Source organism: Zeus faber (assembly GCF_960531495.2).
Source record: "Zeus faber genome assembly, chromosome: 9".
Lineage (NCBI taxonomy): Eukaryota > Metazoa > Chordata > Actinopteri > Zeiformes > Zeidae > Zeus > Zeus faber.
Window position 1 is genome coordinate 6,714,131 of NC_137197.1, and position 12,029 is coordinate 6,726,159.

General features: G+C 43.6%; 1 protein-coding gene across 1 annotated transcript in view; it reads right to left on the reverse strand.

Annotated features, from left to right (window-relative positions):
* Positions 1-12,029, reverse strand: part of tyw1 (tRNA-yW synthesizing protein 1 homolog) — a gene marked incomplete at its 5' end in the record, with an annotated part of 71,230 nt that overhangs the window by 51,302 nt on the left and 7,899 nt on the right. Inside the window, 3 exons of the mRNA XM_080007338.1 lie at positions 1,200-1,362; positions 1,746-1,798; positions 5,563-5,695. Coding sequence (XP_079863464.1) covers positions 1,200-1,362; positions 1,746-1,798; positions 5,563-5,695 — 349 coding nt within the window. The remainder of the gene's footprint in view (positions 1-1,199; positions 1,363-1,745; positions 1,799-5,562; positions 5,696-12,029) is intronic.

The following is a 12,029-nucleotide window of genomic DNA, read 5'->3' on the forward strand; positions in this document are numbered from 1 at the left end:
TTCAACGAGCCGTTCAGATTTGCAGCCCCTTCCTCCATCATGTGGGGCTTCATTAGAATTAGAACAACCTTCCATCTGACTAACTCCACCCATGGCTGGAGAATAACAAGCGCCGCTGGGAACTGCACTGTTGGTTTCACAGACCAGCACAAATCATTTTAAAGAAGGGGGATTTAATTCCAACTGTCCGTGAAGAAACTGCAGACGAGGGAAATGTGAGAATTAAATCTGCTGTGTTTCTTTCTAAAAAGAAAAAAAAGTACACGGTGGACAGACTATAGGCTGCCGCACGCAATCCTCTGTGGGTTTCTCCAAACAAAACCGTTAAAAATTGTGTTTTTATTTTATTTTCCGATATTTACATAAAACAAAAAATCCTTACATGCAGTGTCCAGGTGCGGTGTTCCCCACAAGCTTGAAGCACAGCAACGGAAGTTGGAACACATTTTTTAAATAGGCCTTGTAGATCTAATAAGCGTGCTTATTTCTCGCCTCAAATTCGCTCAGAAACACATTTTGGTGAACTGATATAGTGAAATCAGTGAATGTTTACAGACTTAATACAACTGAACCCGGAACTCATGCTCAAACCCCATTGGCTCACAGAACTCGGGGCCTCAGGGGGGTGGGGCCACACATTGAAAGTGTCCTGGAACAGCAAGGTTTGAAGGCATGTAAGAATGGCTAGAATGCATAACATGACTGGTATATTTGGCAAAAAAAAATTAAAAAACATCTTTTGCGGACCTCAGAAACATATATAAGGTAAGAAAAGGAGCATAATAGGTCGCCTTTAAAGAGGTTTCTGCCCGTCATCCCGGATAAGTGCCTTAAAATAATCGGTCATATTCGTAATGAAAGCTTGGCCGGTTACCACAGCAGGAATTGACCTTTCCCAGTGCTCCACGCCTTCATTTCAAAGGTAACTAAAAGGTGTGTGCACATCTATGTGGGTGTATGTGCCTTTGACCTTTCCTCACAATGTCATTATCAATTCTCCTCCATCCCTGCGTCAACCATTTTTACCGTCTCCGATTTTGTATTTTAAGTCGCTCCCTTGTTTGCAAGTGGTCCTCATGCATACCCTCACATTGCTTCCTCTTGACAGAAAGAAGAGGACGCAAGGGCCGGTAGCAAAGAGGCTTTTGCCATATTAAGCTTTGACGGGCCGGTATATTAGAGAGACAAAACAAAGGAACCTTGCACTGCCAATTCCTGGTAAGGCTGCTTTTCCTGTACGTACCTCCAGCAGAAAACACACTTGTTGGCGCAGGCAAGGCTGGGCGTGGTCTCCATGCAGCGGTGGGACTCAATGCCGTAGAAGGTGTGTTTGTAGCAGCCTCCTCGACCCCGCAGCATGGACTAAGCAGGAGTGAAGCCACAGTTAAATATACAGTATGTTGTATCTAGTTTGTCAAGCAATGTTTAAAGGATGTTTCTGGTTGCATTACAGGTGATTTACTGATTGGTGCAGTATGACTCATTATTTTGCAAATTATTTCATGTAATTTTCTGGACAGGGACAACAGATGAAAATTGTGCTTTTTGGGAACAGTAAACAGCTCAATTACAGTTTGACTGTTGATTTATGACTGACAAATAAACAAATAAATAATTATCGACATGCCCTTTTTCCAAGTCCAAACAATCAATGTCAGGCCATGTGATTAGAATTTGTAGGAAAATGATTTTCTGGTTGAAAATGGCCCAGATCTTTCTTTAGTGTGAAGTGTTTGTTACGTCACCTTGGTCCATCTGCAGAGCTTAACTCCTGAGTGACTTCCTATCAGCTTGTATCCTGTGCAGAAAGCGTAAAGTAGAGTAAAGTTAGAAGAGAATGGAATCTATAACTGTCAAAAAAAAACACATTACAAGGTGAAAACCAGGTTATAAGGTGTAGCTGTGCAGATAAAATGTTATCCACTGCTAGTATTATGGAGGGAACCAACACCGGTACAAAAAGTGTATAATAGTCACAAGCTTATCAGACATGTACCAAAGGTACAGCAAACATGTTGTGCCTTAATACACCCCTTTAAAACTCATTATAATCATCTGTTGTCGTACATATATCCAACAAATGATACAGTGGGATCTACTCTATCATACATTGCGGCTGTAGCCGTTAGGTAACAGCTACCGCAGACTTTGACCTACTGCAAGACTGAACCCTCCAAATTTTGATTAGAAATTCAAAGAAGCCAAGAGTCTTGTAGAGAGTAAAGGAGAGTAAAGTAAAGTAAAAGTAAAGGAGAAAACGATTGGGCTGTCGGTATTACATGCGTTAGAGTTGTTTGTGAATCAATACTTGGTTCAACCAGGCTTTTAAATCATAAACAGAGGCCACTTCCCCTCCCTGAGTGGTCACTGGTTTGTCAGTTTTAAAAGCAGTTGTTGGATAGGTGAGACACAGATGCAATTCATTTTGGCTCTAAATACTGCTAACTCAACAGAATTTGTTTCGAGAGACTGAATGCCCAGTTACTCAACAAGGGTTCCGGCCCCATATACCACCCTCTTCAAATGGAGGTGTAGATATTGATCTAGCTGTCTTTTTTTTTTTTGAACAAGGAAAAATCAATACGACCACACAAACACAATGCAGTCCAGTCTGAAAATCAGTTTATGGGCTTGCTGCCCTTCTCCTTCTCCTACACGGGGGCAGTGGAGCAGCGCCGAGCAGAACATCAACCCTTTTCTCGCCTAAATCCCCCTGACACGCCCTTATCCTCTTCATCTACAGCAGCTTTTTATTTTCCGTTTTTATGATTATATGTATCCGAGCGTCCCAGCCCAAGAGTTGAACCCGAGCGTACAATTAACAATTAACACCTTGAATCTTGAGTCTCTTCCCATAGCCTTGCTCCTGCCTCCCGTCGGGGACACATGGGAAATGTTGCAGAGTGCAGGGGAAGGGCCCACCGGGAGAAAACCATCCGGGGAGCCGTTTCTCTCCAGGCGCTCATTACATTGAAACGTGACATCAAAGGCCTCCAAAGCCCTTTCACGGGAGCGCGGCCCGCGACCAACGCCAGCCGAAGGAGACGCGCTTCAGGAGGCGGCGAGGACGGCTCTTCTCCCGCCCTTCATCCGCCGTCTCCGAGGGATGCCGTCGGCTCAGCGAGTGGAGAGCAGGGTATGGATTTTCTATTATTACGGTGCCAACATGACCTACAATGTCCTGGTGTTCTCATGTTTTTTTGTTCCCCCCCCCCCCCCCCCATCAACTCCACCTCAACTTTAAGTGTAGAACTTCCTCAGAGTAAACTCAGCATCTGTTTGAAGAGCTTCCAAAACGAGCCACGGAACACAGAACATGGCACTTTAACTAAAAAGAAAATATTTACGTGTAAAACGTCAATGTTCAAGATTTTAATGTAAAACACCCCAAAGATACACTACACTATGGATCGAAAATGACGCAGTACGCCCCCCCAATATTTATCTCCTGCTTTGTTGATACTTCCTCCTTTCTAAGCAATGTTGACTAAAGTTGTCCATTTCTCAGCTCCCGCCAGACATCCAATAATCACTCTGTACCGGCGCTGCGATAAGGGAGACAATTTGGCTCAATTAGCTTTGAATCTAATGAGAAATTGATTATATTTATTGAAAAAATGAATGTTAAATTGGGAAGAGTTGTTCAGGACAGATCCTCCAACAGCAACGATACTAAAACAGGCAACATTATGCCAAAACTTTAGGTTTTATGTTGGACTTGTTAATTTACCAATGAGCACAAATCAGTAACGGGTAACGACCACACATTACTTATTCATGATTCTTCCGACGCGCTTTACTAAAGAGCGGCAGGAAATAATTATCCATCAAGTTTTAATGCAGAGAAAATATTGACTACCCCTGCTTGGGATTAAGAACAAATTGAATTTCAAGTCCAAAAGTTCTCTAGATGTGCAGCGCTGTGCTGTGTTCAAACTCTCCTGGCTCCGACAGAGGGCTTTCCAACAGAGGCAGGCTGTTGATGTGGAGCTCGTGCCAGCGATGGGAGGCGCTGAGCACTAACCTTTCAAAACCCAAACAATTAAAACAAGGCCAACACTTTTATTCTTCCCGCTCCTCTTCCAAATGAAACCCAGTCCGTGAGGACGGATTGTTGCCAAAATAAAATGGGTCAACATTTGCTGGACAATGTGAGCCACCTTGCTTGCAAAGTGACTTCTGTGTTTTGTACGGCAGAAAAAGTTCATGGAAGAGGTATTTTGCTGACAAGTGGCCGGTGGATGCATTTAGAGCTCCCACGCTGTTAGTGTAACTTGGCATTTTTACTCGACTGGGATTTGGGGAAACAGAACTTACACAGCTCTGGTATGATGATTTTGCAATTTAAAAGGTTGATTTCAACTTTTGAAAAATGGTTTGATATTCATGGTGGTGAACAGCATTATAAAATTATGAATCTATAAAGATCATGAATATTAACTCGGCGTGAAGTAAACAGATTCCTGATTGCAAGAAAAACAATATTTATCCCGCACCTTCTCACGAGTAAAGTGGATCAACATGTTTTCTAACTGTGAATATTGAGTTCCAGTAGGAAATGCTGCAAATGCTGCATATTCAGTCTGAGAGCGCGTTGTGGAGGAGAGGAGAGGAGCTCCTGGGACTGGACCCTGGTGGTGCTGCATCATTAAGCACTGTTAGGAAACACACTCATCAGCCCAACGCTCCTCTGCGTGCAGCTGCCCGCCCCGGCTTCAGGGAGCCACAGTCTCCAGCAGAACATGGAGCAGTGCCGCTGTGCCGGACACGTTTCACTTTATTTATTTATTTATTTATTTTCCAAAGCCTAAAAAAAAAAAACAGGTCATCAGCTGAGAATGGACATAAACATAAACAACCTAGCATGGCAAAAAAATAAATAAAAATTAAAAAAAATAAAATAAAAAACATTTAAACCGCCTCAGGTTGTGCCGCCACTCCACATAAACCTGTTTGACTGTTGAAATTAAAGCAATGGAATAACTCATTAATAATTGTTTAAAGAGCAATGAAACGTTCTCGCCCTTGAGAAGACATATGCTCGTAAGCAGCTGGTGTGCTTAATCTATTTCATTTGAGGGGTTTTTTTCCCTTCTTCTTTTTTATAAGACTGCATTTCAGAGAAGATCATTTTATTATATTACCCATGGTCAGATAGTGAGACCCACCAGATGTTGCTCTGGAAAAAAATCCACCTACGTGCCGAGGTTTGACGATGCACCGATGCACCGAAGCAATGTTGAAAATAGTCTCAAGTTTGAATTATCTCATTGCTCATTTTTAAAAGTCTCTACTACAAAAAACAGTTTTAATCAGAGACTAAAATATCTTTAATTGCATCGGGACAATCCTGCTGTTGCAAAACTTCTATTGTAACCCTGTAAAAGTATGAAGGATGCCTCACCTCTTTAGCCATTAGCAACATTTTCTTTAGATTAGACCGAAAGAAAATGAAGACGATAAAAAAATGTGTGAAAAAACAAAAACGCAAACATTTTTGAAGGAATAAGGAAAACCCCCCGTAGGTTCCTTTTCGTCCTACGAGGGCTGGCCGTTTCTTACCCTGCTTGGTCAGTGCTTCCCTGAGAGCAGGTGTGATCATCTCCCTCCTCTCCTCCTCTTTCTCGCCCTTCTTCACTCCGTTCAGCTTGGATAGCCTCACCATCTGCCCATCACCTTGGCTCTCATCTGTGTGCTGGATAAGAACGCCGTATTAGCTAATGCGTCGACCGACTCATGGAGGCAATGCACAATGTGTCTGCGTGAATCACACATCGCAACGACACGTGTGGCTCTATTATAAATTCTAGTCTTAAAAAAAAAATGCGAACGCTGTATTTTTTTTTGTCAATTCCGAAGAATAATCAAACAAAGCAGAAAAAAAGCCAAGTCATGTCGCTTGGCTTCAAATGGGGTGCATGCTCTGTGCCTGTTTGTTGGGAGAACTGTTAAAATATCAGCCTAACAATAAATGAATTGAATAAACTAAGGAACTGAAAACAAAAGACACAATACAAACGTGAAAATAAGCCCCACATGCAAGCATGCATTCTGCTTCCATTAAGCATCACTGAATATTATATGAATCGAGGCCAAGAGTCAATGTACCCACGCTCCATCTTGAAAAAGCCAAGGCTCTTTTGGTTTCACGCAGGCATAATGCTTGGCAAAGTACTTCTATGTCCTGGCAAATGCGGTCGTAGCCCACGGGGGTTGGACCGTGAGTCACCACATGACATTGAAATTATGGCTCTCAATTTTACCTCCAGAGCGGCACTGACGAAAGGAGGCCCGCGTTAGGACATTACTCCTCCACCTGCACATTTATCACGCTGCCGCGGCGAAACAAGCCCTTGAGTGCCAATAATGATTAATGAGGGAAACCGGACGGCGTGTTTAAGATAATTCACTTTTTTTTGGGCGGCGATTGTGAAGGTCGATGGAACACAAGACGCTCCAATGTAAAGGCGGAAGAGGTGTGAGAAGCAATTTCAAAAGGTTCATACGACGACGGCCTTATGGTTATCATGTATTATACCTGAGAATTCAGATTTCGTGATTTTATTATTATCATCATCATCATCCTCCTCATCATTATATATCTTTCACTTCCATTATTTGTTTTTTTATCAAGGAATTTAATAAAAAATATTATTATTATGATATTTTATTATTATTTATTTTTTATATTATTAAGAAAATACTGAATTTTGTTCTCAACGATCAACGTGCGATGGCCTTCAGTCAAGCGCACCGCTGCGATTTCTTTACCAGAACGGTGCAGAAAGAACCCAGACAGACAGCCACGAGACCTTTAAGGAATAAAAGCTTTGAATGTGGGATTTTTCAACGATCTCCCAAGTTAAGGGATTGATGTTAAGTCGCTCTGGGAAGCTTTTTTAGATTCTTTCTGAAGTACCAAGATCTTCCGCTGGGCACAACCCTTTTTTTTTCTTTTTAGTTCAACGACTTTATCCCGTCAGCACCGTCACTCAAATACACTATTACAGAAAGATGAAGACACATTAATAATATAAAATCGCAGAGTACTTGGCAGTATAATGCAGTATAATGTCCGCTAATAAAAGAGTCACCATTCCATTGTGCCCGCAACACAAACGGCAAAAAAGTCCATCACCTCCATGAAACGAGCACAGAGATGAAGGATGTTTTCAACCACACTATACCAGCTCATAGAAGAATCCCTCACCTCATTTCATCATTTTTAAATATACCACAAGGGCTTAACAAATGTACATTTGTTTGTTCTGAGTAACGCCCCGAGGGACAATCCTCCACCATTGTATGCAAATTTCCTTTCAGATTTGCTGTTTGCAACAAACATAGATGATTAATGAACTCTTGGCAGTTTCCACACGGCATGCAAATAGGCATTAGTTTTGGGAAAAGACATGATGGACAACGGGCCTTGGAGACCGCGGCAGCCTCCACCCAGCCCAGACACGACACTCATGTCACGCGGTTGTGTGCAGATCTGTACATCCTGTTCTCTCAGCACCACAGCGGTCATCCTGGGGTTAGTTGTCACTGCCCGGACGCTCAGCTGCGCCTCAAGCTTTTGTGTACGTGAGGCTGAGCAGGTTGCGCCAGTGCCTCTTATGACTGCACAAGTTCCCGTTCTATTTAAGTTATTTGACCACAAAGGCTCAGAATGGTGTGCCACTGACGCTTTTAATTGACAAAAATGGGGGAGGGTTCATTAATGCATTTGTGATAATGAAAGCATAGAAATTCATACTAGCAGTAATCATTTAATTAACTGTTACAAACAATCTGCTGATGTTGCACATTAACAACCATAGGACTGCGTTGTTGCTCTTGTCTTCCCCTTTTGCTTTTTGCAACTGCGTTTCAAGCAACAAGGAGACCTGACGGCGGTTGAGACGGAACGAGCTCTGACTGCTGCTCTGAATATACAAAACACATTATTGCGCATCAAGGCATGACCTCAGGTGCAGGACTTCCAAAGCCATCCGTCTCTGGCTGCTTATCAAGCAAAAGCTGGCGTCCTTTTGGCATCTGCCTGAATGATTTTAAGCCCTTGTAGCTATCTAGCCGCTCTATCTCTTCTTTGCACCTGGGGTATCTGGAGACAGGGTGCGTGCCGCCATCACGTGCCTTGGCCCCGATTAGGGGAGGAATTTTGCTTCTGCAATAGTCTCTGCGTCCCCTTGGGATAAGCAGCACCTTTGTGGGAAGGTGCCAGCGTGACCGAGTAAGCCATCACCTTGCGTCTAAATCCTCCCTCCTACTGCTCCTCAAAGGAGCGGGATTAGGCGATGCGCCGTGCTGACATTTGGAAACCTTATTTCCATCGGAAAGCACATTTGGTGGAGCTTTACAGGTAAGTGCTATGAATTGTAATTGGTTGTGGTTATCAGTTTATTAATATGGGAATTCGCAAATAGTCAATTACAGTCAGTGTTCGATAACATCCACTACGCTGGCCCACAGTCACGGGGAGCCTGTGTCGACCGTTGAGGTTTTCCCGTTTCCTCGGCTGGTATTTGCATCCATAAAATTCCCATTTTAAGCCCTTCTGGTTTTTAATGGTTGACCATGCTAAACCATGCTTCCCATTCTAAGAAAAGGATGATGCCTTTTCCCCCCTGCTACATCTGACATGCTAAGTTCTGATGCCGTACGCAAGATGCAGCCGACGGTGCAACAGTCTGTTCCCCTCCGTGCACGTGTCGTCTGGCGCTGTTGGCTGGCGCTGCCTGTCCCAGCGTTTCACCCGGTAACCGGAGGACGCAGAGCCAGGCCCAGGCCCGTCCATATCCTGTCCGAGTGACAGAACCAGGGCGTCTATCAGCACCGCGTCGCATCCTAAGTCCCTAGTGGATTGCAGGGCTGAAGCGACTGGTCAACGGAGAGAAACGAAACGCAGAGCGGGAGCAGGTGGTAGATGATGGGCACACAGACCAGGACAAATATACGAGAGCGTTGGGGAAAATGAAGCGGAATGGGACGAAGGGGGAGGGCGACAAAAAAAATAAAAAGAATAAAAAAAATAAAAAATCACATTTCAGAGGAGTGTGGGCGGCGGAGGTGGTCGTTAAAAAGATCAAAATAAAACAAAGGTAAGGATGGGCGACAAAAGAGAGGGAAGGAAATGGACAGACAGAATTGCCGTGGCCTGACAGGGCTGGGTCAAGGCCCGCAGCCAGGCCCGGCAACACTCAGCGTCTACACGGCTAATGTCACCGGCCAGCCCACCGCGCCTCATTCCTCTCCACCACACTTGAGACATTATGGCAGCCGCACCGCTGAGGGAGCTCCATTACTAATGACATTACCATTAGGACGTCATTGACCCCGTTCAGTTTTAACATTTATCTGATCACTGGGTGAAATTGACAAGTAGTTACTGAGGGGTGGGGAACCTGGGGTTATTCCAAACCATAACTCCTACTTGATGAAGGTGATATTCAGAAGGCGGTAAAAAGAAATAGGTGGCAAAGAAAACACAGTGAAGAAATTCAAAGTTGGTGAAGTTAATATGATTGAATTCTGGTGGTATGTATTAAGTACTTAGTTGGCAAGTACACTAGGTACAGTGTCTAGAGTGCAGTACTGGATGAAATCAAGTCAAATCACAGACGAAATGGGAAATAGTAGGGATGAATAAGAATAACATTATTACTGTTTTCGATTGTGGCATTTTTAGCTTTGAAAATGTCAGCAAAAGGTCACGTCGAGCAGAAGTTTTATCCCCTTAAAATGAGGACTTTGACAACCTATCAAAGCCCAACCACGACCACCCCACAGCGGGATAACAATGTCCAGAGGAGTTTCCAATCTGCTGCTCTCGACAAAGCGGTGACTTAAAACAGAAACAAGGAATTCATCAAACCCCGTTCCCAAAAGACAGTGCGAGTCCATTATCTGTCTCGCATCATCTTCCATTTGGCACCGCTCTCTGCTGGACAATGCAGCAATAACGGCGGTAGTCCGGACAAATGGACCGCTCTTGGCAGTGGCACAGAACCCACGCAGGACCCGGGTCACCGCCGACGGGCTAAGTGTTTACATCAAATCAATAAGATCATGAATAAAAATTGAAGGCATTGCTTGTTGGCAGAATAGACGCAGAGAAACACCCAAAGGGTGATTTAAAACAGGGTTTGAGATCCGCAGCAGGCCCCTACGTCGAAGAGATTAGCAAGAAGGAGAAAAGCGCCACTCCTTTAATTAACATCGTTAAAAACTAATTTTGCTCAGTAGCCCTCGCCGTTTACGTGTCGGCGGGATCTCTGCCAAGGCACATTAACCATGAACTCTGAGGATGAGTACGAAACGGTTAAAGGGGTTGAATCACTTCTGACGGGTGGCGGATTTCTGGAGAGATAGTGAAGGGCTCAATTTTTTTCCAAAGACTGAAAGCTAAAATTGACAACTGGGATTTGGGAAATAGGCTTTGAGAGTTTGAAGTGCCGGGAAGAAAAAAAAAAACGGCCGGTCGAAAACCAGATCAAAAAAGGATGACTTAGACCGAACGACCGACACAAAGCCACGCTGGCTTTCTGCGCTCGCAAAGCACTTTGTTAAATATTGCACAATTGCCATGGAGTCTACGTAAATAATAAAAAAAAGTTGTTGCTGTCCCGTCAATCAGTAATATGAAAAAATATAGGTAAATGTGCAACACCGACATTAGGGTGTCATGGCAGCCACTGACCCTTCGGCCTGACATGGTCGTCTGTTCTCAGCAGAGTCTCTGACACCCCCTAGTGGTGCAAAGCTGCCAGACAGAAAGGACGACAAATATAATGTAATCTACTTCTCTTTACTTAAGCAGAAGACCATTTTTAGACTTCCAACAACTCCAGACTAATACCATATATATATATATATATATATATATAGTAAATGACAAATAAGGGTTTACCTGCAAATTAATTGTAGGCTGGCTAATTGCCTGATGGATTTAGAGTTGTATTTACCAAAGTCAGAGGGATTTTCTTTGTTAGACTTTTTGAGGCATTTTTTTCTCAAGAACAAACTAATTCTATCTCTGCTTTTCTATCACACTAAAATTGCATTGCAAGGAAGCACAACAACCACCATCCACCACCAACCACCACCAACCATCTGAGCGAGATTAAAAATGATCCTCCACCCTTGCCCCGTGCTTTTTTTTTCTTTTTGGAAAAGCCGCACGTTCCCATGTTGTCTTTTGTAACAAGAACCCGGTGCAAACAAGTGACGCAGGATCCCGAAGGAACTCTGGAACTGTGCTGCGATGACAGTGAGGCAAATTGGGAGTATTTCATCCATTGTTATGACAGATCACCAGAAGTGTGTGTGTTGAGTCCCTAAGGGTGGATATGAGAATAAGAATCCATGTTCTGTTCATAAAAAGAACATTTTACATAAATCACTTCAAAGATTTAAAGGACATCAAACCCCTGCAAATCCTCACCATCTGACTAATAAACCCTTTCCATCAGCTCTGCCATGAGCACCGTGCATATCAATTCATGTCAGGGCAGTCTAACCCTCGTAGAGCTAACACGCCACCTCCTGTATTATTTATGTCTACAGAGAGGGGGCGGGCCTGGAAATCTATCACAGAAAAATAAATATGAACTCCTTAGGCAATTTTGGAGATATGGCGATTTCTCTTGAAATGGACAAAACATTGATGGCAAAACACAAGCATTGTTGCGACGCATCATGCACTTGTGAGCACAAAGTACTCGCCAATGCATGTAAACCAAACAAAGTCAGCGCTGCCTCCTTGCCCCTCTGGCTGCACCACAATCGATGTAACGGCAACAGGAAACACACCGTTCTACAAAGGTCGAATTGTGGTCTGATATTGGGAAGCCGGTCAACCAAACATTTGTTCGAGACATAAACTCAGATAAGTTGTTTAACCATCTCCAAAGTGGAAAATCATTTCCCCCCTGAAAGTCACTGAAATGATTCAAAATGATCAGCTAAGAAAGACTCAATGACCTTGAGGGACGTTGTCATTGAATAAGGGCTCCTGCGTGTCCCTT